This window comes from Styela clava, chromosome 7 (genome assembly GCF_964204865.1).
Source record: "Styela clava chromosome 7, kaStyClav1.hap1.2, whole genome shotgun sequence".
NCBI classification, from domain to species: domain Eukaryota; kingdom Metazoa; phylum Chordata; class Ascidiacea; order Stolidobranchia; family Styelidae; genus Styela; species Styela clava.
The window spans coordinates 14,218,890-14,241,789 of NC_135256.1; the positions used below are offsets into that span (position 1 = coordinate 14,218,890).

At 34.2% G+C, this 22,900-nt stretch overlaps 4 protein-coding genes across 5 annotated transcripts; 2 read left to right on the forward strand and 2 right to left on the reverse strand.

The window, feature by feature from the left end:
* Positions 1-211: 211 nt before the first annotated feature.
* LOC120327592 (ras-related GTP-binding protein A-like) lies at positions 212-3,482 on the forward strand. Its single transcript, XM_039393920.2, has 9 exons — positions 212-644; positions 963-1,062; positions 1,241-1,307; positions 1,513-1,735; positions 2,324-2,419; positions 2,494-2,586; positions 2,669-2,790; positions 2,890-3,005; positions 3,093-3,482. Exons 1-9 carry the CDS (start codon positions 633-635, stop codon positions 3,212-3,214), a joined length of 951 nt encoding a protein of 316 aa, XP_039249854.1. The 5' UTR covers positions 212-632; the 3' UTR covers positions 3,215-3,482.
* On the reverse strand, positions 2,583-5,001 carry LOC120327593 (spliceosome-associated protein CWC15 homolog). Its single transcript, XM_039393921.2, has 5 exons — positions 4,744-5,001; positions 4,205-4,387; positions 3,878-3,976; positions 3,601-3,710; positions 2,583-3,412 (listed from the first exon to the last, which is right to left on the reverse strand). Exons 1-5 carry the CDS (start codon positions 4,885-4,887, stop codon positions 3,286-3,288), a joined length of 663 nt encoding a protein of 220 aa, XP_039249855.1. The 5' UTR covers positions 4,888-5,001; the 3' UTR covers positions 2,583-3,285.
* LOC120327591 (leucine-rich repeat protein 1-like) lies at positions 4,969-7,781 on the reverse strand. The gene has a single exon (XM_039393919.2). It carries the CDS (start codon positions 7,665-7,667, stop codon positions 6,429-6,431), a length of 1,239 nt encoding a protein of 412 aa, XP_039249853.2. The 5' UTR covers positions 7,668-7,781; the 3' UTR covers positions 4,969-6,428.
* A 1,200-nt stretch (positions 7,782-8,981) lies between these two features.
* Positions 8,982-21,098, forward strand: LOC120327589 (outer dynein arm-docking complex subunit 1-like). 2 transcript variants are annotated; one of them, XM_039393918.2, is made up of 16 exons: positions 8,982-9,165; positions 10,144-10,235; positions 10,877-10,976; positions 11,106-11,236; positions 11,840-12,021; positions 12,625-12,738; positions 12,956-13,102; positions 13,802-13,901; positions 13,974-14,099; positions 14,498-14,580; positions 15,438-15,606; positions 16,456-16,619; positions 17,211-17,314; positions 18,315-18,371; positions 19,305-19,398; positions 19,867-21,098. In XM_039393918.2, the coding sequence occupies exons 2-16, from the start codon at positions 10,169-10,171 to the stop codon at positions 19,936-19,938; spliced, it is 1,710 nt and encodes a 569-aa protein (XP_039249852.1). In that variant the 5' UTR covers positions 8,982-9,165; positions 10,144-10,168; the 3' UTR covers positions 19,939-21,098. The 2 variants fall into 2 exon arrangements, with proteins under 2 accessions (XP_039249852.1, XP_077970797.1); XM_078114671.1 differs by lacking the exon at positions 18,315-18,371 and having other exon boundaries at positions 8,983-9,165.
* The last annotated feature ends 1,802 nt before the right edge of the window (positions 21,099-22,900 follow it).

Genomic DNA, 22,900 nt, shown 5'->3' on the forward strand with positions numbered 1-22,900 from the left:
GTATTGTGAATTAAAGTTGTTATTATATGCTCTGGGGGATGTCGTTTGCCACTCAACAAAAAATATAGAAATCACTAACGCGCATATGCATAATTTATACTGCTCTATTATCCGGTTAACCGTCACAATAATATCCGGATATCAGATAACAAAATAACTTTCGGTTAACCGGATGTCTGGATGGTCCAACTCGAAGTGACTATAACTTTGGTCCAACCCAAAGTGACTATAAACCCTAGTACATTTCATTGACATGAACTGTTATCACTGAGAGTATTTCGATTTGAGTCAGCATTTATAACCTGTGAATGATCGAAAATCACGAGCTTATTGTCCTGCGTCATCCGGTCTGCTGGCCGAGCAAAGCGAGAAATTTCCCTTTGTGCTGCATATCGTCGTCCCCGTTGCCTTGATAGCAGCGTTTTTCATTTCGATTAGATCAGCCTACGGCTATACCGTACCACCCGCAGCAAACTTCGTTTGTACGTACGGGTACGGGTCACTACTGAACTAGGTGATCCAAAGACAGAGAAGAGCGTACCGGTGATAAATATAAACGCGACCGTTCAGCCGCTTATCACAGTCAGACAGTATACTGGTATAAGTTTGATTGCACTACTTGAAATCCAGCCATGAAGAAAAAGGTAAATTTTAAAGTAATTAGGGAAAATACTCTTTGAATTCATAGTACAGTTGTAAGCATACCCATCTCGGGATGAGAATATATATAAAAAAGCAAACATTTTATGTTGCATTCTGTACATTCCATTAAATAAATGTCTATAATAGCAATATTAAGATTTTAATTAGGTAACATATAGCTTAGTCGGCGGATATTCGATATCATTGCTATATCCAACGTCAGAAATTGCAAACTAATATTGATACCTTCAGGTTAGACAGAAAAGACCCGTTTCACTCACTATGTTATCAGCTAAACAAATCCTAAATTTTAATTTCAGGTTTTATTAATGGGAAAGTCTGGCTCAGGAAAAACCAGCATGAGATCAATCATATTTGCAAATTATATAGCGAGAGACACAAGAAGACTTGGGGCTACAAGTAAGTTATTGTAGAATATAACAATACTTTTTCCAATATACTTTATATATTTGTCTATTAATGATAAAAGTGAATTGGACGTTCTACGTGTGTTATAGATAATAAGTCATGTAAAATTTTACAGAGTTTCATAGGTACTTTATTAACAAAACTTATATTTGTTTTTCTATACACACAGTTGATGTTGAACATTCACATGTCAGATTCCTTGGGAACCTTGTTTTAAATCTGTGGGATTGTGGAGGGTGAGTACCACTTCTCTTTGATTACTTTTTTCGAGATTACTGCACTTAGCTGTAGCAGAGATGTAATACAATGTGCACACTTCAATACATGGAATGTATGGGTACAATAGAATTGACAAATAAGTCGCAAAACAAAGAATACTTCACAAGTTTACTTTTTGTAATCTCCTTCGCCAATTCAATTATTGAACTTGTCATTTTGCAGACAAGAAGCATTCATGGAAAACTACTTTGCCAGTCAGCGGGACAATATTTTTCGCAACGTTGAAGTTCTCATTTATGTTTTTGATGTGGAAAGTAGAGAAATTGAACGTGATATGCATTATTATCAGACCTGCCTTGAAGCTATATTACAAAACTCTCCTAATGCAAAAATATTTTGTCTAATTCATAAAATGGATTTAGTACTAGAAGACCAACGAGATATGGTAAAGATAAATAATATTATAGTGATTACAGTCTTCCAATATTGTATATCTTCACATGCTACATCTGCCATCAGAGTTGTGCCATAGCTGCCTAGCTTTCTTGAATACACCACCTGCAGTAGATGTCTCCCTGGCCCATAAAATTTCTTGGTACACTTTACTAATGTAGAATATTTGACGGAGCGTATTTGGGCAAGCAGACCAGTTTTATAACCGAGTCCTTTTTTGGGATTGATTTTTTTTTTACTGCAACTAAATTTAAGCTCGGAATACAAAAACAGCAAGTAAAACAATGTTCTAAATGCTAATGTTCAAAACCACAAGGAAGGTTTCTGAACTGCTGCTAGACTTTCGATTATTAAGTACCTTTGACATCTTGCAGATTAGTTACTGTTACCGAAATAAAGATATAAATCAAAAAAGGCTTTCTACATCTTTGACATTGTCGTCAAAAAGTCTCTTTCAAGCATGAACCAGAGTTGAAAATTTTCATCTGGTAATGAAATGATACATATTATCCTCATCTTTTAAAAAATGAATCGCAAGATGCTTTTTGTATGTCTCAGAATTATGTTTTCATTTGTACAGGTATTTCAGGACAAACAAAACGACCTTATAAATTTATCCAAACCTTTGGAATGTACTTGCTTTAAAACTTCAATTTGGGATGAAACCCTTTACAAGGTTAGTAGTACATTCAAACAACCCTAAGAATAAGATAAATCTGATTTAAGACTCATTATTTTCAATTTTAACAGGCATGGTCAAGCATCATGTACCAACTGATTCCCAATGTTCAAGAACTTGAATCAAACCTCAAAAAATTTGCAGAGATCATAAACGCTGATGAAGTAGGAAAATGATTTTATTTCAACCATAGCTGAGGAATGAATATATAGAAAGTAAATAAACAATTTTATAATCTCCTCACAGGTGCTATTGTTCGAAAAAGCTACATTCTTAGTAATATCTTATCACCAGAGAAAAGAACACAGCGATATACATAGGTTTGAAAAAATCAGCAATATCATCAAACAGTTCAAACTAAGCTGCAGGTAAGATGACACTCGCATGCTGCGATGATTAAACTTACCGGTAATTGATTTTTGGCAGTGGCTTAATGTTAGATGTTTAAATGTACGCTTTGTTTTTAGCAAAGTAGCAGCATCTTTGAGATGTATGGAAGTAAAGAACAAGGACTATGCAGCATTCATTGAAATGTTTACAACAAACACCTATGTTATGGTGGTGACCTCAGATACATCAATTCGTAAGTAAAGTTTCGTCTTCATTGCAACAACATAATCAATGTCTTTCCCAGTTCCATTATTGGAAGGACCATATATTTTTTTTTCAGCTCCTGAGTTGACTCTGATTAACATCAGAAACGCTCGAAAGCATTTCGAAAAATTGGAAAAAATAGACCGGGAGAGAGATCGTGGACGACTTGATCAAGGACGACAGTCAATGTACAAGTGAAAACGAACATCTTCGGATAGTTTGGTGTGCAATAAAGTCCACATTCGATTTCTTTTCCTCACTACTCATCATCACTTAACGTATTTATCCATGAACTTTTTGTGAAACTCTGATCTCAATGTATCATTTATAAATCGTTTTTGTGTTTTGTCGGGTTCGCCTCTAGCACAGTTCTTGAATACGACATCGTCATCCCATCTAAATGAATGTTTGTAAAATAACACTTTAATATTTTCTCATTACTTAAAATATATTTGCAGCAAGTTAATTAATCGTGTTCAGTGTGAGAGGAAGCAACAGTAACAAAAAGGTTGATTTGTAAAATATGATTGTATATGAGCATGCTTCTATTCTGATAACCCCATGTATTCACAATCAGCACTCACCTCCTCTTGACAGCAAAATTTGATTCACCACGTTTCACGTTCATTAGAGGATTTCCACTCAAAATATTTTCTGTTCGTATCCGCGCTTCTTCCTCTTTCTTTTCTAGTTCCTGGAAAGCAATAATATTCAGGATTAGCTTGTGATCTGAAACTTTAATAACTACCGGTACGTATGTATATACCGGTAATCTAAAAAAAATTGATTCCTTCTGTTTTTGTAGACCCCTTATCAGTGATTATACATCTCAGTACATTGTATAATATTTTAATCACAAACCTTCTTTGCTGATTCTTCTGCCCTTTCCTTCTTGATTCTATTCAATTCTGCTAGTAATTCAGCGGTATCGTCTTCCGAATCTGAATCACTGTCGCTATCCTGAACAGTAGAGCAAATATTACCATTAATATTATTAGAATTTCTGAAATTGTCATGTGCCCTGTAGATATTTGAGATTTGGCTCCAGGTCTGACAAGATGAACATCTCAGAATCATAGACCATGCCAGATCAAGATAACGAGCGTCTATTTAACGATAATCTCAAGAACCCATATGAAAAGATAGGCCATATATTTGAGATAGGTCCAGTAAGGAAAATCAACTGACTGTATCTGCTGGATCATCGGCATCAAGATTAGCCGCTGGAATTTGATTTAATCTTTGTCGTTTGTGTGAGTCCCGGGATGTTCTGTCTGACGACCTCTTTTCATTTCTCTCTCTATAGCTTCTGCTTTCTCTGTCATCCAACTCGCGTCTGAAATCACGAGCGTGGATGTCTTCAGGTGCATTCTGTGAAAATAAAAGTTAATGAAGTTTGGCAATGGTGGCGTTAAATGTGGCAGTAATCAAATATGACATTATTTGTTAACGTAAATAATAATAGCCAACCTCTTCACGGGCTCCAGAACGCCAAAAGTCTGAGAACCCTGGTCTAGTTAACAAACTGCAATTTCTGATTATTTCATGAAGCTACAACACCTGTTTGGCGATGGGGTCATAAGGCCATGTGCAGAAATAGATGTAGTTAACATTATTTTGGATTCAAATGTTTTATCTCGCAGAGATTGAATTATGAAACAGTTTATTGATGAATATATATTTAGATAGCGGAAGAATGACAAGTTGCAAGACATAGAGTTAGTCACCTGTCCTTCTTGGCGATATTTTAACTTAGTATGGCTTGGTAAATCTCTGCTTGAATATTGTTTTGATAATTTTCCCAAATCACTTTCTCCTCTACTAGATCCTCCTCTAGCAGTATCAAATGTTGGTCTTGCAGCAGTTGTCATCTCTCAGTGATTTCTCTTCACAAGTGTTTAAAATATTCACAAAATACCCATCAATAAAAACCAATATAATGAAAATTTAACCTGCAAATGATAAAAATCTGTTAGATAAAGATGTAAGAAATAGATATCCAATACCAAAATGATTCTTAATTAATATGTGAGACATGTACAAATACTCTAGTAGTAAAGTTACTAATGCTGCAAAATGATTATACCACTAGCCCACTAACAACAAGTTAGGAATTAGTAGTGGTTAACGCAGTGGTTCTCAACCTTTTATACGCGTACGTACGCGGAAGATGATCGGATGGTACGCGAGCAGCTTTGAATTATTTCAACAATTAACTTTTGAGCTGGCTAAAATACGCCGACAACGCTTTATGTTCCATACTGAATGTATTCGCTGAACAGCCTTTATGAATGTTTCTCCAGGCATCAATTTTCTTGTTTATTACCGTATCCAGCAACAATCAGTAAACATTGCCTCGTTTTTGTAGTTTTGGCTGTTATTTGTCAGTTTTGAGTTGTGTTTCAAAAAAATAGTTGTGAATAAAATATCTTAATTGTGAATCTATCTTCAAGGGAGCATTAATTTAGTTGCTGTAATCAAAAATGAGTCACGCAAATGCTGCGATAGACTAGTCTAAACTTTCAGTGCCTGTAAGTGGCACATGGGAGGGTTTCAAACACGTTAAACAGCTTATAACCGCCAACAAAACAAAACACTCTCGAAATAAGTATAAATTTTTTTTCAATAGTAAAGTATTAGAAAAACATTTCTGCGGTAAAGGCTCGGAGAAACGTCCTATAGACCAGTCGAGTCTTTACAGATCGCCCTCGCCTGCTATTGTCCGCGAATAGAGATGGGCATGTTTTCGTCCGTCTTGCGAATTAGGTCACGAAGGAGGTAGTGCCACATTATAAAATACTCTCATAGCGCGTGTCTTGTGCCATTGTTCCCCACGCCAAAAAAGGCCAGAGTAAAAACAGTAAAGTGGTACGCAGTCAGTAAAAGGTTGAGAACCACTGGGTTGACGTGTTATAGTTGACTATGATGACATCACAATCCCGGGTTAAAATCTTTGTTTCAAATCTCATGCCCACCACTTCACTTCAAAGTGTAATAATTAATTTGGGTAGGCAATGCAGAAACTTGTTTGAAGCAAAGGGTATACAAATATAACATAAAAAATCATGATTCACCTAGCGAGGTAAATTTCAATATAAAAATGTTGCAAATCGATTAGTACAGTTCCATGGAAATTTATATTAGTATGGCACAGGTGATGATCAATGAGTTGAATAATATGAAAAACAAATCTCATTTGACATGTATTTTATTGAAAATATATATTAGCATTATTTTTACTGTCGTCCTTATATTCAAGTGCAGTTATGACCACTTTGTGGCGTCTGAAGCTGCTGCAAAACCATAGCGGGAATGCCAAACCATGGCGTCTGACTTTCGCGCTGCCACAAACCAAGGCATGTAGTAATTCTGTGTCATCTTCATAACTGCGACTCCTAATTTTCATAAAATATTAGATTGCTAATCTAGAACCCTGATAGCATCGCAAGCTGCACATGATACAATCAATAGGAACTTCAACAGCTTGTTCATTGTCCATACGTACAACAGTGTGTGTTATGTTAGCGATATTGAATGAAATAGCTGTTCTAATATATGATTCAAAACAGTATAAAGAACAACGCCAACAACATCTTCCGCCCTCAATAAATTCTCGACAAAAATGAGTCAAACTTTCTTTATCATATGGAAGCCTTTTCTTTATGATCACCCTGGCAGCTAAATCTTGAAGAGATGAAACATCTTTTAGCCTGAACAGTGGAGGAATAGATCCTACTTTCAAAAAATCATTTCCAGAAAGATCAATTTGCTCTAACGACAAACATTTGATAGAAGCTGGTAGAATTCTCAGCAAATTATCTGAAGCAAGAAAAACTTTCAACTTCTGTAGTCCCCCGATACATTGAGGTAATAGTTTTAACTTGTTCGAGCGAATATGAAGTTGGTACAATTCGCATAGATTTCCAAAATCTAGTGGTAAACATTTTATCTGATTTGTATTGAGTTTTAAACATCGTAAACTTGAACAAAGTTTTGAGTTTGGCATAGAGAATGTATTTGGCAGTTCTGATAAATCATTATTCTCTAAATTTATTTCCACAAGGCTTTGCATCTCTGCAATGCTATCTGGAAGAGTTTTTATTTTATTGTTACTCAAGTTGAGAATCTTCAAATGTCGTAATTTTAACATTCTTGAGTCTAGTTTAAGAAGCGAACAATGTTCAACAGCAAGTTGTTCTAAAGTACTCGGAAAACCTTCTAAAAGTGGATACCTTTGTTTTGAATTTACCATCAACTTCGTTCTTGGTTTTTGTATTACTCTATTTTGTACAGGTTCGGCAGATGACAAGACTCCCCTGCCCAATAAAGATTGTCCAGTACTAGCAACCTTAATAGCATTGACAAGTCGTTGAAGATCAATACTATTTGCCCCACTGACACATAAATCCAAATGCGGATCTTTCAGTCGAATTGTTGCTTTCCCTTCTGACAACATTCTGCTGAAGATTTTTTCAACATTGTTATGGAGTTTGTAACGAGACCCATGTTTATTTTTTGTTGTACACCACATAAGAAATGTGTTTTCTTCTTTTTTGAATACAGAAAGTGTGGAACGAACACCTTTACTTGCTCCAAATCCTCTGGAGGCCGCTTCTAAATTTATTGATGCCACTGAGCAAACGAGCCTCATGTTTTTATATTCTCTGATTCTAGAATGGTAAGGAACATGAACGGATTATGGAATTCAAAAATACATCACCGGTCTGCCGGTAATTGAAGATTAATGATAGAAGTGATAGCAATTTTTGAAGATATAATTTATTATTGAATCAGGGGTCTAGTATGGTTTAGTACCACAAGTACTTCCAGTGGGCGTAGCATAACGATTTTTGCATATGTTATTCCTAACCCTCACCTGACTATGCCATCCATAAAATTACGTCCCTACGACGCCACCATCACGTCATAGGGATTGCCAAAGTATAATTATGATCGCCCGAAATGGCATCTGCGCCGACGATAAGAACTTGCTAAAGCCAGCGATCTCTCTCCTATCGTGATTGTTGCGACGAGAAAAATAGCTTGCTCGATTTCGGGTTATCGTCTGCGCGTTTTGGACAACCATCCGCATACTTCGGTGGGCCTTATTACGCCACTGTGACGTCGGAATGACGTAATTTTTCGGTGACGTAATTTTTCGGTGACGTACGGTAGTCAGATAGGGGTTAGGATTGACATATGCAAAAATTGTTGAGCCAGGCCAACTAGAAGTGGATGTGGTACTAAACTATACCAGACCCTAAACCAGTACTGCAGTCTGACAGCACTAGAATATCTGCCATAAATTCGTAACTAATACCGGTACCGTACCGTACGGTACCGTACCGGTGTACCGTGGAGAAGTGCCGTACGGTACGTACCGGCAACTTTGCCAGATTGAGCGGATAACGGTACCGTAACGCATACTGGTGAAGTAGATGAGCCAAAACCGAAATATAGACACGGAGAAGCTAGCTAAATTTAGAACGTCACAGGTAGTTCTAAACAACTAAGTCGCACCCCAGAAAGACGCAACGTTAATCAACAAGCCACGGCCACCACGGCTACTGATAAAACGACCCGAAAATTCCCTGTCTGTGCCACTGGATGTCCTCGTAGTCAACAAAATTTCATCCTAAATGTTTTTCACGAGAATTTTCTTTAAATGACATTACACCAAACTGTTCTTTTGCAATTTGATCTTACAAGTCCCGTTTCGACTGCTATTTTCTGACATCCTAGAATAAACTTCAAATTTTAGTTCGAAGCTTGGGACGTTTCTTTGAACGATAAATATTGCTTTACTCATTGAGCTAACTTAAATAAATATATAACGTTAGAGTAAAAATAAGCAAGTAATATGATACATTTGGTGATATCTGGTAGTTTCAGCTAATATATGACGTTCAAGTACTGTACCGACACACTAGCGGTGTAACACGGACGAAGCCATCTCGATTCGAAAATATCACGTACGGTATGCAAAGGCTGTGAAGCTTTCAGATGAATGAGTATTCGTTTCTATGGCAACAATGTTGATAAGTGACAAACGCACAGTCGTCGGCTATCCAAGCATTGAGAATCTTGATTAATTCTGCTTTGTAAGTTACAGCGGTACAGTGTGAGAAACCTGCTGATAATCGCTGGTGGTGAGTTTATTTTATTGCAGTAGACCTATTGTTATAACTGTACAGGTTACAATCTAATTGCTATTTCAGTATTTAGGATAGGATAGGATTTACATATTTATCTCGGGGGAGAGGAAAGCGGTTACGTGAACCACCCAACGACGGCGAGGAGTCCAGCAATCCTCTCGCACATAACCATCCCTGCATGGGATTCGAACCTGCGAACCCACGCAGAGTAATTAGAGGTGCGGTGGCGAGCGTATTCCTAACGCTTAGCCCGTTGAGCCACACCGTCGCGCCAGAATTCAGGAATTGTTGCAAACCTTTCTGTCTTCAGAACCAATGTGGTTTTGGCAATGCATCGGTATTATTCCATATAGATGCAACGAACTTTTGTGCAACATTATGTATTTTATTAAAATAATTTCACCACACCACATTTGAAACCAGGATCACAAAATATGTATTGAATTCAAGTTTGCACAAAGTGTTGTCCTGTTCTACTTTAGATCAGTATTTTCATATCTTAAATGGATTTGTAAATTTTATTGCTTGAAGTTGTATTGTGTGTGTTTATTTTGTTGTGTGCTCTGACTGTTTTTTGGGACGAGCGATGTTTAACTTTATCCTAAGTTATGCTCGTCTTCCAGGTATGTCTGAATTTTGTTTGTCCGTTTGTTGTTGTTTTGTTTTATGTCAGATTGACCAAAATAAAATGGATTGACAAGTGTTGAATTAAATAATCAAACTTACATCACTTCTTCGTCCATTTTCCATTTTTTCAATTTTAATTAGGTTAATGGAGTTAACGACTGGCAATTTTGTTGTGATCACAAATTGGGTAAAATAACTACTTTTTGATGGGACTTTGAGTTTATTAGCATTGTGTTATTGTAAGCTGGTTCCTTGAGCAGAATGGTTAAGATTTTGTAATTCTTTCACAAGACTGATTCACTTGGTATCATATACTGAATTCAGACACCAATTTTTTTTATTCAGTTGAAACTTATTTTACATCTACACAATGCCTCGAGGAAAATCAGGTATGAGTCATCCATCAGAAGTCAGTGATGCAGATCTGGAAGGATTTGGTATGTTTCTTTTTCAATATTTTTTATTAACATCATTTACTTCTTCTCACAAAATAGCCATTACCTATTAAAGAATTTGAGGAATTAGAAATCAGAAATGGACCGAAAGATTTGCTTTTTTCAAAATGTATGAGGTGGCTGTTTGTACAGAGCTTTGTTTAGAATGGAATGCATGTAAAACGTCTTTGAAAAAATGTGAAATGGGATGAAATATTGTTTTTTTCATACTGTTACTTTCGTGGTGATTGCCTCTATGAATCAATAAGCCTTGACTAGAGTTTTGTTTAGAATGGAATGCATGTAAAACGTCTTTGAAAAAATGTGAAATGGGATGAAATATTGCATTTTTCATACTGTTACTTTCGTGGTTATTGCCTCTATGAATCAATAAGCCTTGACTAGCTTTAGATTCCACCATGTTATTATATGAACTCTCTGATTTTTTCTGATAGATCATTGTTCATAATAATTGAAAAAGTGGCATATCATTCACCATTTTCTTGCTTAATTATTAAAAATATCTGAATCTCAAATTGAGATCTAAATTTCTACGACAAAAGAATTATTGGATGTTTGGTGAATATTAAAAATTAATATTAATTCCAGCAGCAATTTCTAATTTGATTTTTTTATTTTTCCAGCGGAAACTGAGCTTGAGAAGTTGCAGAGGAAATATAGAATTATGGAAGGAGATAGACAGGCATATGCACTTGAATCTCAAGATTTGATTAGGAGACAACTGTATGTTGCAGTTCATTTTATTTCAAAAAATTAATAAAATGTGAAAACATTCTATAGAATGAAATTTATTATCTTATCTTCATCAAAATATTATGCTCATTTATGATTAAAATTAATTTCTTCTACCAGTGCTGAAATTGAAAAGTTACAATCAGAAAGAAGTGAATTGATGAAGGATCTAAATCTTGCTGAGAGTAAATGCAATCAAGACAAAGATAAAACTAATATCAGTGATTTGATAAAACTTCTGGATGAGAAAGGTATGATACATTGAATTGAGTTTTCTTCATAGGATGTGTAGTTCTGGTAGAACCCTAGATTTTGTTTCCAATAAAATTGGGAATATTTTGCAACTTGTTCAATACCATATTGCCCTTAAAAACCTCCCATTCTGGCATAAGAGTGATAAGTAATTCAAAATTAATACTGCAAAATCAATTTAAATATATGAAATTAAAATTAGTTGCGAAGAGTATCCTAAGAACACTAATGTTCTAAGTATGGATATTCTAGGTGATTTATGGTACATTTTCTGAAACAAGTTGTTTAACTTGAAATATACATTCGAGAGCACTAACCTGGGTGCTGCACTGGGTTTGGCAGCCATCATTTGAATTAATCAGGGTTCAAAACCACCAAGATAACTCACTCAACAGTCAACATACTTTCTAGTAAATCAATGTAAACTCATTTTGTTGTTACTATATCTATCATTCATTCATATCATATGGTAAAAAAGTATGAACGGCTTTAAAAAATAAATTTTTTAGCCAAGAAATAATTTACCAGATTTTATCTGTTGATACTGTTTTGTACTTGAAAACATGAATAAACATGTCCTTGAAAGTTAAATCTTTCTTCAGATTTGTGTGAACAAGAAATTGAACAAGAGAGAGAAACTCAAGAAAAACTTGATGCAGAAATAAAAGAATGGGAGAAGAAAGTAAAAGATCAAAGAATAAATATGGGAGGAAACGAGGCTACAAGATGTGTTGCACAACAAACTCAAAAAAGAATGAGTGTACTAGAAGGGAGACTTCATAGGGTATTCTATTTTATTATTATTCCAAACTAATTAGCATTTTAGCTTTCTCATAAAATTGTTTTGATCCGACTTTGATCTTAATGATGCACAAACAGAAAAGGTCAAATATCTAGAATAATGTTTTAATTCCATTTTAAGCATCTATTTCTCTGATGACATATGTAGGCTAGATACTATGACAGCCAGGAATGGTTGAAAAGGAATGAATAGGAGCCTAAATGCTCTTCAAATTTTCCGAACCTAAATTTTGGTTTTTGGTATGTTGTGAGACTTCAATTGGTCATAATTTTAATTTCTCAAAACAATAATTTTTTACAATAACCAAGTACTTAAATTGTTTTTCTTTAAATTTCTGTATCCTGTATTCTGTATCTGCCTGCAACTTGCATATTATCTGAATAAGTGGTTATTGTTACACTATTATTTCAAACATTATGTTTTCAGTTAACCGAACAACAAAATTGAATTTACTTCACAAAATACACAAATGACCATTTTACAGTGAAGAATGCTATTTCATCGAACAATAATTTTAATTGAATTTATATTGAGCGTATACTTTACAATAATAATATTATGTTTTTCTATTCCCTTTTACTTTAGGCTCTGTCAAAATTTAATACTTCACTGACTAAAAATGCTACTCTCCGAGATCACATTGAAACTTTAAGGATTGAGAAAGGACGTTTCCAGCAACTACATAAAAAACTAGACAAGGTAGCTGTAGAACTCAGTTTTAATTGAATATGTGAATGCAGTTGCCAACTCTAATAGTTTATGGTGATTAAATTTTAATTTAAGATTTCAATTCAACACCTTTGTATATTAAATGTATAAACTTCCATGTATATCCTCATTGTTTGATAGGAACTGACAGGAATCTGAGTTATATCTTCAATCTGTTTTTTATTTTTATTTTGTTGTTGTTATCAAGGAATTGAAAGATCTGAAAAGAGAGATTGGCCAAGTGATTGAAGCATCTACTCTTGCTTATGATCAAAGAGATGAAGCTCAGAATAAAATACTCCTATTGAGAGAGAAATCAGAGAAGGATCTTCAACAATTCAATGCTGAAATAAAGGTATATTACCTGATTTATCCCAGTGGAAAGAAAAGCTTGCAAGATGGATTATTTATACATCGAACCCAGACCTCTTGTCGAGTTACCAGTCTAGGCATGTGAATCGTTGACCAGTTAATTGTTCCAGATTTACTCATTTGTGTTAATATATAATAAGCTTCATAACTTACATTGTATTTGTAAGTTTTTTTATTTATTTGAATATTGTGGTTGTTTAGAATTAGACTCAACAATTATTTGATTTTGACTAATACAAAGTAATCCATCTTGATGCAAATGCATGATATATGTCAAAAATCTTAATTTTAAATTCTATATAAATCATGATAGGGTTTCATAAATGCAGCTTTCAATCTTGTGGGGCCAGGGGTATAATCATGTTAGATGTGAATGACTTACGTCGTAAGGTGGTTCGTGTAACCACTTGTCACTTACGTCTTCCCGTACCATGAATACCATGTCTTTGAAATGAATAACTGGTTAACTAAACTAGTTACTTATTCCCAAACCCGGTGGGAAACTGTTGTTTGCCATACTGTTAATTTACCTTCGCTCTTCATCATAATAAATATGAAAATCATATCTGTATCGTATTTGAAAATTTCATAAAAAGAAGTGATTTTTTTAATTATTTCAATTTCAACTAAAACTTATTGAGCGTCCCTAGATTATAGTTAAGTTTTATTGCTTTGTTATTAGGAACTACAAAGAGTGATTGATCATGATAAGACTCTTCGTGAATTCATGATGGTGAAGGGAATAACAAGAAGTACGGAAGATGGAATGCTAGATAGAAAAGGTAAGACTGATTTACTAATTCAGTTTTCTTCATTAAATTCGCCGTTACTTAAATTTTCTTTGTATTTTTTAGGAAAAGAAATGAAAAAGAGAGGAGATGGAAGAAAAAGTATTGAATCATATGAAAATGCGTTCAGAGAAATTGAAGAAATCACTGGACAGACTGATATTGATGCTCTTGTAGCCAAGTTCATACAAGGTATATTTTGTGAATCTTTGATGTATTTTTTGAGGGAACATACTTTTGAGGCCTATTGGATAACCTAGTCCAGTGGCTCCCAACTTCCAATGATTTTCATCGTTTCACCGTGAAATACATTTCATTCAATTTACTTTAATTAATGTAGTCATCGTGAATGGGACCTTGGGAAAGCTTTTTCTCATGGCCCACCATCTGTGCCCCCCTGGAGTAGCTATTTGGCGAAACCCTGCCTAAGTCAACTTCATCATGACCCCCTTTTATAATTTCTTCGTATTTAGAATTTTTAAACATCCTTAACTATATTTTACACCTATAAAAAGCAATGCTGTTGTGTTATTCATTTATCTCTATAATTTTTCTCTCAAACGATTCAATTTCATACTATTAATGTACAGTGGAGGACAACAATTTTGCACTCTTCAATTACGTAAATGAACAGAATAATGAAATTGAAAGACTTCATGATGCGATTGAGCAGGTCAGTTGATAACAAATAGGGAAAATTAATATGGCATTGAATATAGCATCATTTTTGTTTTCAATAATATTTTCTACATAATGAATTTCGTTTTTCCAAAAAGTCACCATAGTTATATTTACATTAACAGTACGATTTTATGTATCTTTTAGTCAATTGTCATCTTTATACAAGATATTCATTTTATAACAAATGATAATATGTGATAAATATGATAAAAATTGTATGATAAAATTTTATAAAAACTTAACTTGCGGACATGACTGGCCACATTCACATCAGTAAATGATCTTAGCTAAGCAGCGAATTTTCAAGAAAGATCAAAGTACAAACTTGACAGAATGTCTCATGGTTGTGAATATACGCAAAACAAGCTCACCTTGGGTGAAATATCAGGCCTCAATGGGGCTCAAGAAAATTTGAAATAAAAAAAAAGAAATAGACTTCTAGCAACTTCTGCCATATTTAAGTACTGTACCAACGTTTATGACATAACAATATCATTGGGTAGTTCACTTCTCCAAACTTGTCTTGTACCAGGTGGGGGGTACCTCTTCTGGGGGTACATGTAGCAAAAGGGGTCCCAGCTTTTTTTTTCTAGGTAGGCCTATACGAAAATTAGATGCTATTTTGTAGTTATTTTATCCCACATACAATTCTGTTTGGAACACAAAATTTTATCGGCTTAAGTTAGCTACCACAGAAAAACAGAAAAGCATTAGTGAGAGAATATCCACTTTATGTCCAATAACTTTCTGGGAATAGTCAGACCAGGTTTTGAAGTAATAAATAATTCACTAATCCTAGATGTGTACTATTTTTCTTGACAACTATTTTTATATTATTTTGTAATTCAGATTCTTAAAAACATCCATGGATTTGAAAGTGAAGGAGATCAAATGGAATCAGAAAGAGCAGAAATATTGAGAGATCTCGAGCATTCAATATCTGTTGCTTCAAAAGAATCAGAACACAGCAAGAAACAACTCACAAATACTCTCAAGATACTAGATCAACTTAAAAGAGGTAAAAATTACATTAATAAATATTAGACATCATTGAATACAAAAAATGCAAATTTCTTTCTTTTAAGTTTGAATCGGTAAGTAATGTATATGTGTGCAGATTGCCCATCTTTAGTTATTCAGTAGTGATTTATTACCTAAATTAGTTACTTCATGTTTGATTCATGTGTCTAGCCTTTTACCTATTTTCCAAGATGACTTTTTCCCTAACCCTTGACCCCAGGAAATTGTTTGCTATACTTAACCATCGCAAAATTTTTAATGCTCAATTTGAGAATGATTTCATTAGTTACCTACTTGTTTCATATTCATCATTTTGATTTGAAAAAATTATTTTTAGACTAGTTTTTCACAGCTTTTTATGAACTTATTTTTGATTACTGCAACTAAACTAAAACTCCTAGGAAAACAAAATAACAATTGATTTATTCCGAAATTTCATAAAACTGACAAATATCGAGCTAAGGCATGTACACAAAGATGCTTGAAAATCTGTCCTGTTATGTCACTGCTGATGTTTTGAAGATAAGCAAATATCATGGAAACAAACAAACAAGTTGATGTTCAGGAAACATAAAAAATAAATAAATATTATTTAAATATTGAAAAAAAAAAAAAATTTGATAACTTCAACTTCAAAATTATTACATTGGGGGTAGTTGACTCTGATGATCGTATGGTTGTATCGCTCCCCCTTCTACCTCTCTCTGGGGTATTTTAGTTTCTAGTCTCACCGTTTTGGTCATTCCTCCTTATGATGATCCCAATTTATACCAGAAGCTTCCATAAACCCAATCTTCTTTCTCATTTTATTCACTATATCTTATTAAATAAAAATTTTATTTCTCAGGGATTTCTTCCATTTTCAACAAGATTGGTTGCGATAACCAAGCACTCAGTGATTTACTGGGAAGTGCAGAAGGTGTTAAGGATGACAATATGATGCAATACCTTGGTTTGGTCGAACAAAGAGCAAATGAATTACTTGCTGCACAGGCATATATAGATTCCCAGGTAAAGATGGGTAATACCATATATCCTCCATTCATTTGAGTGTGATCAGAGTTATGTGTGTATTGGCAATTTTTTTTTGAGTTTTGAACTCTCCTTATAGACGAGGAATTCGAGGATATATGGTACTTCAAAATATAAATGATATGATGATGGTTTATAAGGTATCGTGTTATAAATAAATTGATTTGAATTATTGAATTATCCAATTAACTAAGGCTGTGAGGAAAATCAAAACTCTGCTCAAAACAGCGAACCACTCGAAAAATGACATGCTGAAGTCCAGCGCCACGGCTCTGTTAACCCATAGCTCATACATCTGGGGTGTTGAACTGTTTAGCCATTCCCTCAACTGCCCCTTCATCCAGTAGCAAAAAAAGAACTGTAGATACTTTGTAGAAGTCTTCTACTTCAAATATCTACATAGAAGAACAAGACTTATCAAAAAAGATTTTTAAATTATGTTTATTTCCTGATCATGAATAATTGGCATCACTGTATTATTCCTTATTCATAACTTTCCCTTTTGTTTATTTTGTTGTCATTATTATTCTAAACTCAGTGTACAAATTCTTATGTTTTTGATTTGTTTAGGACTTTGAAAAGCCTTACGATGCACAAGAGAGAGCTCGAATGCTACTAGGACAAAGTCCATCAACTCCTGTTCCACCTTTGCTCATTGCACCTCCATCTACTGGGTAAATTTTAATTTCTTGGAAGTAATTCTTCTTGGAATTACTTTTTATCTGTTATGCAGGGACGTGCCAAACTTTTTTGCTGCCCAGGGCGAGTTTTTGATGATGCCCCTTATACCTAACTTAATTGAGAAATATAGGAAAATAAAATTGAGAAAACAATTAAGAAAAATAATTCAGGGGATGAACTAGTTATATGTTGTTATACATGAGAATAAATTATTTAATTAAAGGTCAAGTCAAAATGAAATGTTTGTATTATTAATTAATAATTTAATTATAATTAAATCATCAAAATTAAGCAACATACTCATACGTATAAGATCAAATTCATTCATTTTCTGCATCTACAACATGTTGCATGGGGCAGCTGCCGCTATGGCCCTCTCCTAGGCCCCTGCCCCTCCCTGCTGTTATGTCATAGATATTCATTTGAAATTCGACAACTCCCCTTCCATCTACATAGTTTAGAAGCGGTCGCTTGTCACTTTTTACTCTTTTATTGGGGATTTTTCCATTATTAGAATGAAACATCTTAACATTGTCTTGTCAAACTTGCATGACAAATAAAATAGTATTCCTCAGTACCTACTTTTTTTTTTTTATAAATTATGGATAAATCACTTGCTCTTCATAATTTTATATCATGTTCAAGTTTACAAAGCATGCGACAATCATCAAAGTGAATATTAATTTGAAGCAAGCCATAAAATACTGGTTAAGAAATCAAAAAGGGTCAATTTGAGGCATTGATGAGTGTAAGATTTAGATAATAATCCAGATGCAGAGTGTCTTAAAATATGTATGAGTAGTTTTGATTGCTAGTGACTTTAAAAAGCTTAGATCAGGGTTTCCCAAACTGTGGTCCGCTGACCCCTGGGGGTTCGAGATGACTGATGAGTTTGGTCCACGGCCCAAAAAGTTTGGGAAACCCTGTCTTAGATTATATTCAGTTACCAAAATGAGCAGTTTGTCAGTTTTAGTTGTATTTGTTCATTCACAGTGATTTGAGACAAAGAGCTAAAAGAAACAAACTGTTAGCCAATGTATTGGAAATGAAGTAAGTTTTATTTAGATGTTTTCTGACAGGTTTTTAACGTCATTACAGTAGATTTTGAGTGTTTTGAAACTTTGTTATAGATGGGTCATCAGGCAGTTGCGGGTACAGTAGCTCACTTTTTTTCTATCAGTTGCATGAGTGTCAAAAAACAGTAAAGATTCGAATTCATTTAAATGTGTCCTGGATGGTTGAATGTTTCGAACAATAATCGTTTAGTCAGATCACAATTTCATTAACTCTAGTAATATTATGGTTTCAGCATGCATTCCAAGTCAATATTTTAAATTCGTTATATACCACATTTTTCAAACCAAAAGGCGCACTAACAAAGACGCACTTTGAATTTTTCCATTTTTCTCAAAATGCAATTGTGCCTCTTATGAGCCAGAGCGCCTCATGCAGTGCTTCATGGTTTATTGCCTACACTCAAAACCAGTACCAGTACTATTGATTTATAAACAAACAGCTGTTTTACGTTATTTTTTTTTGAAAAATGAAAAATACAATAACCATAAAAATACTTAACGGTACTTGTTTTTTTTCGCCCAGAACCAAAACCTAACAAATTTCCGGTACGTAAAGTACAGTATATATAGGCATACACAATACCATAATTAGCGCCATTAAATTTTATTTAATAAAAAATCTAAAATTTCGAACCAGGTCTAGTTTAGATATCAGCCTGGCTCCAATCTTTCTTGTTGCCAGACAAGGGGAGAGGAAATAAGTCTGGAATCAAAGGATTTGTGAGAATTCTAACTTGTTTTAGTTCTCATACCATGACTTATTTTTCTCAATATGGGGTCACTGCTTAAAAGTCTATATACATCCATCCATATGTATTGCTTATTGGGGAAATTATGTACCAATTTTCAGTTACCGGTACATTTCACTGTTATATGCCTACTCATATGTTAACTTTTAATGTTTTAGAGAGGAGTATGATAGTGAGGAGATGGAAGCAATGAGTGACGAAGAGAGTAGACCGTTCACACAAGAGGAACTCAAAAATAGAATCATGAAAGCGGTAAGTTTAATTTTCCTAACTTTGTAATGCTTGTTCTTGGTGATTTTTTTCTGGTACCCAACATGGACTGGTAACTAGGCGAGAGGCCGTGGTTCACAACTTATTAACTTTCTTTTCCACCAGGATAAATATTTTTTTCTCTTTAACTACTGGACCAATTGCTTTGAACTTTTCAGTGGTTAAAGATTGCTGTTGTTGCTAGAAAGCTATTTCTCTTATTTATTTCAAAAATTTCTGGGGGCTCTCTGGAATTCGTTTTTCACTTTAACTTTTTGTTTGTTGACATCATCAAAATTATAAAATTCGTGATCGTGGTGATTTTGTAGGCAGCCTACCGGAACTCTAAAGGATTTGATGATACTTCGTGTTTTTTCTTTGTGTCCATATATTTAAGCAATGCTCTCTTGTTTTGTGTAATATTCCCTCCAGGGTATTACAACCTATTTAAAACATTCCATATATTTTCAGGTTTTGAAGAAGGAAGCAGCTGCTGCTAAAAAGGGTTTTAGATATGACCTGTCAGCAGCAAAGAAAAAGTAACAAATCTGCTCATTTATCAATGAAGAGATAAAGTTGTTAATTTTATAGTCAATCCAAAGTATATCATTGAAATTTTGTATCATATAACTCGAACCAAAAGTATTCCTCAAAATTAAAAGCGTATCGTTTTGTATTGGACATTATTTTAATTCAGTAACATTAAAAATGATATGTCCAAAATTCCAGTCAACAAAAACTGAAAATTTAGATTCAATGGTTTTTGAAAGCTTTGTCCGAATTAGATTGTTTTAATATATAATCAGAATAAGTTTTTAAATCACTACCGTAATAGCTCTCCATCATAAAAGCATTAGTCTTGTTAATCAGAACAAATACATATAAAAAATTCATGTTGCAATTGCAATAATAGGGACAACATTGGCAATTTACTCATCAATAACATTTTCTAATCTCATCGGTCTGTAAATTCTGTTTTGATATTTTTTTGTTCGTACTATAAATACTATATATTATTTGTGGTTTTACCTATATAGTTGATATATCATATAATCTTCCTAAATTAGCTAGCTGCATTAATTGCCTTGTTCTTCAATCATTAGAGGCTTTTGTAATATACTTTCTGTGTATAAGAAATACCCAAATACCTGAGCTACCAATACTTATTATTATATACAGGATGCAAATCTTACCACAATACAATTACCTATGAGAGATGCCTATCTAGGAATAATTTCACATTCAGAGTGCCTTTGTATAGAATATTCTATATTATTCCTTTTTATGAAAAAGTTGTGATACATTATCATTATCATATTGTAAAACAAATTTGATATTCTCAAAAAAATTTCTTCTTAAAAAAACTTTTTGGAGCAATGCTATTTTGTGTCAATCTTTTTTGAATCATTCTTTTATATTTCGGATCGCTTGTTAAATAAGTTCTTGTTTTATGATTAATTTCTGTCGACCAGTTGTAGTATTCTGATTAAGATTTACTAGCAATATATATTCTTTTTAGAGTCTTATTCTATCGCAGTATCTTGGACGATTGAGCAATATATTCCATGGGTTGTTGTGCTATATTTTTTACTGCTATACGGTTTTTCAGTAATTAGACTTCTAGTTTTTTACGTTGAAGTTTAGATGTTTTGTTATAGATAATCAACCACTGTTGTTGTTAATAAAAGGTGTTAGCACATGTGCCGTTTTGTACTCTATTGGCAACAATATTTTGGGACACCAGGATGCATATGTTAGGTTTATCAATGACTGATCCCATATAGACTGATTCATGATAGTAACATGCTTTATGGCAATAGCAACAATCCGTGGCAAAAATTCGCTTGTTTTCGTAAAATTGGTGCTCGGTGGTGTGGCGCATCGTGCTAAAAGCGTTACGAATACGCTTGCCATCGCAGCTCTGGTTACCTTGCGTGCGTTCGCAGGTTCAAATCCCGTGTGGGGTAATTATGTGCGCGAGGATTGCTCTACACCTCGTCGCCGTAGGGTAGTTCACGTAACCGCTGGTCGGCCACGGCTTCCTCCGCCATCCGTGTCCATGTATCTCAAGCAAATACCCGACTAACTTATCCCATTCCCGACATGGACTGGTAACCGGACAGAGGCGTGGTTCGCCGTATGAATAGGTCGTGTTGTCGGCCTTCCTCTCCCTCGGGATATCATATGTAAGTTCTAAAATGCTTTATTAATCGCAATTGGTTGGTTAATTGGTTCAGCAAAATGTTGAAGTATGTGTGTGGATTTCGAGGTAAAGGAAACAGTCGGAATAATAGGTAATGAAATTAGTTTTGTTGTGATGATGGGGTGAAATTTAATACTTAGACAGCTAAAAGAATGGATATAGATGACGAATTTAAAAAAAACTCCTTTGCCCAGATTGGATACTATAAAAAATATAGATTTCATCATGCGAATCAATAGCGAATGTAGTTCTAACTCCCATCCGACTCAAAACATTAAAACTGTAATTTGAAAATTTCTTTTCTACTTTTCTTTCAATTTGCCCTTATATTTCCATAAACATATTTTCGCAAATATTTCTAATTTCTTTTTCAAATAAACGTTTTCACAAAACTTGTTGAAGATTTTCATTCTGGGAACCACTCATTTTCCATCATGCAGTATCATTTGATTAATTGTCAATTTTTATTATTATTAGTTTTATTATATTAATATTATTATTAGTTCGAAATTATTTCCCCTCTTATTTTTCGTGTCAGAATTTAGTCATATGTTTTCTATTTATTCTATATTTATGTCTATATATCTATTATATCTATGTACGTTGTCCGCATAGGGTGATCCATGTTTTCACTCTAAGACGAGCCAGGACGCAGGGATTATCATATTTATCAAAAACAATTTATACTGTTCAAACCAAACTAGACTAGACCATAAGAAATCCGCTTATCCGCCTATTGGAAAGTCGAAAAAGTTTTGCATAGAAACCTTAAGAGTGGAATAGTCTCGCCGGGATTAAAGGAGAATCACAACTTTGTGGTTTGGGTAATGATAGGCATAAGTAAACTGAGTATAAAAAGAGAACATTTCGATATAATTTTTTAATTAATTCGATAAGGAGTTCGAAACGAGAGAAAGTTGTATATACGACGCTAGTCATGCGTGGGCCTTATTACACAGAAAACGAGAGAAATGAAAAAGGAAGCTTCTCGTTCCATTGTCAATCCACAGTCATCCGTTCACACGCGTCTAGACGCTCGGCGGGTGCGTTCGAATCTTTTCGCGTCGGCGTTTTTTGTTTCTGTTGTTGTTATTTATTTATGTTAATGATGATAGTTTCCTAGATAGTTTTAGCGATAATTCACTCAAAGTAATCTCATTTTGATTACACATATACTTGTTGCGGATTTTGTTTGTGGACCAGTTTTAAATTAATAGTCTCTTCGTTCAAAATTGGTTATTTTGGAAACTCGCAACGTAGTTGGCGACTTGGCCTCATCATTATCAAAATTTAATGCCAAAT

Coding starts and splice junctions, on each gene's coding strand:
- LOC120327592 (XM_039393920.2), top strand. Junction 1,736..2,323: donor TAGAAGACCAACGAGATATG/GTAAAGATAAAT, acceptor TCATTTGTACAG/GTATTTCAGGACAAACAAAA. Junction 2,587..2,668: donor AGATCATAAACGCTGATGAA/GTAGGAAAATGA, acceptor ATCTCCTCACAG/GTGCTATTGTTCGAAAAAGC.
- LOC120327593 (XM_039393921.2), bottom strand. CDS start 4,887: ATGACAACTGCTGCAAGACCAACATTTGATACTGCTAGAGGAGGATCT. Junction 3,711..3,877: donor CAGAAGAATCAGCAAAGAAG/GTTTGTGATTAA, acceptor ATTGCTTTCCAG/GAACTAGAAAAGAAAGAGGA. Junction 3,413..3,600: donor AATTTTGCTGTCAAGAGGAG/GTGAGTGCTGAT, acceptor ACATTCATTTAG/ATGGGATGACGATGTCGTAT.
- LOC120327591 (XM_039393919.2), bottom strand. CDS start 7,667: ATGAGGCTCGTTTGCTCAGTGGCATCAATAAATTTAGAAGCGGCCTCC.
- LOC120327589 (XM_039393918.2), top strand. CDS start 10,169: ATGCCTCGAGGAAAATCAGGTATGAGTCATCCATCAGAAGTCAGTGAT. Junction 13,902..13,973: donor TGGAATGCTAGATAGAAAAG/GTAAGACTGATT, acceptor TGTATTTTTTAG/GAAAAGAAATGAAAAAGAGA. Junction 14,100..14,497: donor TGTAGCCAAGTTCATACAAG/GTATATTTTGTG, acceptor ATTAATGTACAG/TGGAGGACAACAATTTTGCA.